We start from the raw sequence: 2,432 nt of genomic DNA, 5'->3' as shown, positions 1-2,432 counted from the left end.
AGAACTGGTTTTCCCCAGGCTCCTTCTATAGTCAATGGAAACAAGAGAAAACGCTAGAGGCTGGTTACTCCCAACCTATAACTGGCATACAAAAGAAAGGTTACACATCTCTTCCAGATGCTCTTCTCTTGCTCTACGTTTAGGTCAGGACATTTGATAGCAATAGCAATGAGCAACTCTTTGGAAACAAGCGTGTTTCAGTGCAGACAGATGTCAGATGAGATTGTGTGACAGACTGTGTGGAGTCATCATCCATTTCAGTCATTATTTAGAGTACGAAAGAAGGCAAGTTATACTTGGTCCCTATTCCACTCCCACCCCCTTTCCTGAGGAAACAGAGAGCAAGCAGGTGTGGAAGGAAGCAGGGGATTACAAAAGAGATGCTGGACATTACTTATTTTGAAAACAAGAGACTCTCAGGGATTCCTAGCGCAAAAAGGCAAGTACCTCTGAAAAGTACAAAGAATAGCTTTCAACATATATATTTCATTTCATTTCATTTGATGGTTTAGCATCTGTGCAATAGAAGAGATGAGTTTGGCACATAGGTGTGACAGATGTTTGCAATAGGTCTGAGTGAATGTGGAATTTGCCAGGAATGGGGTGAAATAGCTCACAGCCTCTTTAAAATCTTCTGCTCTGGAGAAAGAATCCTTTGGGAGAGTTTGAGAAAGGTAGAAAGATGACAACAAATTCTCTGAGGACTCGAACTGAAATGTAAACCAGAAAAATCAGGGGGTGAGAAAGGCTTGAAGGACTCTCTCTCTCTCTCTCTCTGTGCTCTATAGGAGGAAGACTGCAAGCAAGGAAAGATGCAGAGAAGGAAGGATTCCTTTCATCCAGATGGTGAAATAATCACACTTGGGTTTTGCCACCTTCCTGTCTCGGCAGGATGAACTGAAATTCAGCATGGGAGCAGAAAATGAAACTGCAGTTACTGAGTTCATCCTAGAGGGTTTCTCAGGGCTTGATCAAAGCCTACAGCTATTTCTCTCTCTGCTCCTTCTGCTCATATACCTGACAACAGTGATGGGGAACGCAACCATCATTTTCCTCGTGTGTGTGGATCACCGCCTGCAAACCCCCATGTACTTTTTCATCAGCAATCTGGCCTTCCTGGAAATCTGGTTCACATCCTCCACAAGCATCAAATTGTTTGTGATCCTGAGTTCTGGTAGGAGAACGATCTCACTAAGCAGTTGTTTTGCCCAGTCCTGTTTCTATTTTGCCCTGGGCTGTACAGAGTTGGTTCTACTTGTTGTCATGTCCTTTGACCGCTACGTTGCCATCTGCCAGCCTTTGTGTTATGCTGCCATCATGAAGCCTCAGCTCTGCATCCACCTGGTTGTTGCTGCTTGGGTCATAGGCATCACAGTCTTGAGTTACCGTCTGGTCCTCCTCTACAAGCTGACTTTCTGTGGCTCGAACAAGATCCACCATTTTTTTCTGACTACTCCCCCTTATTGACATTGTCCTGCTCTGACCCCAGCCTGCTTTGGAAAACAGACTCTGTTTTATCCTCAATTGTCATACTGGGTTCCTTATGTTTAACTCTGGCATTTTACATGGGCATCCTTTTCTGTATTCTGCACCTGCCAGCAGCCTCTGGGAGGAAAAAAGCTTTTACTACATGTTCTTCCCACCTCATCACCTTGGCCATTGCATATGGGAGCTGCATTGCTCTCTATGTGCGTCCTTCCAGAGATGTTTCCTTGGAGACAAACAGAACTGTAGCTTTGCTGAACACTGTCCTGTACCCGCTCTTAAATCCATTCATCTACAGTCTTAGAAACAAGACTGTGATACTGGCCCTGAACGAAGCCATTGCCCGTGCAACAACACAGCTTTCCCCCTAATCCTGATGCATTTCTGGACAGCAATTCCAATGAGCTGCTATGTTAAATATGCTAAGTAATACCAGTGCATATGCATGTAACCTGCAAATACCGATGCCTCAGGAGATGCATGTTCTTGTTGGGTTGTGTTAGGTTAAGTGATAGAAGCTCATGTGCACACACAAAGAAGGCACTACCGATGGCAGGAGGAGGAACTCAGTTAACACCCTGCCCCAGCTGCTCCCAGACCTGTCACAGGAGAGCCACCAGCTCATCAAGAGCCCATCTCCACAAAGTGAGAAGAGCACAGAGGCACCGTGGCAGGTGGGAACCCAAATGACAGGCTCCTGAGGAAGGAACATCTTGTCCCAGCTCCTTCCAGGGCTGCCCTGGGAGAGCCATCAGCCCCGTTGTCCAGGTGTGAAACCCACCAAGAGGAGTCACTGCGAGCGGCTCTCTGGATCACCATTTGGACTAAGGGAATTGTTGCCTAGGGGTGTAGGACACATTATGGGATGCAGGGGAAGAGCATTTTTGGATTGCACAGGACTTATTATGGGAAGTGTAGGGGAGGACCCCGACCAGTGCAGTCTGTCC

At 46.5% G+C, this 2,432-nt stretch overlaps 1 protein-coding gene across 1 annotated transcript; it reads left to right on the top strand.

Annotated features, from left to right (window-relative positions):
• Nucleotides 1-909: 909 nt before the first annotated feature.
• On the top strand, nucleotides 910-1,856 carry LOC309604163 (olfactory receptor 6E1-like; the record flags this gene model as incomplete). Its single annotated transcript, XM_082339076.1, is given in 2 exon segments — nucleotides 910-1,444; nucleotides 1,447-1,856. Coding segments are annotated over 2 exon segments (945 nt in total).
• Between the last annotated feature and the right edge of the window lie 576 nt (nucleotides 1,857-2,432).

This window comes from Platalea leucorodia (assembly GCF_965183815.1).
Source record: "Platalea leucorodia genome assembly, contig: HAP1_HAP1_SCAFFOLD_409, whole genome shotgun sequence".
Taxonomy (NCBI): domain Eukaryota; kingdom Metazoa; phylum Chordata; class Aves; order Pelecaniformes; family Threskiornithidae; genus Platalea; species Platalea leucorodia.
The sequence above is the reverse complement of the archived record's forward strand: the minus strand, read 5'-3'. Positions and strand labels throughout refer to the sequence as shown.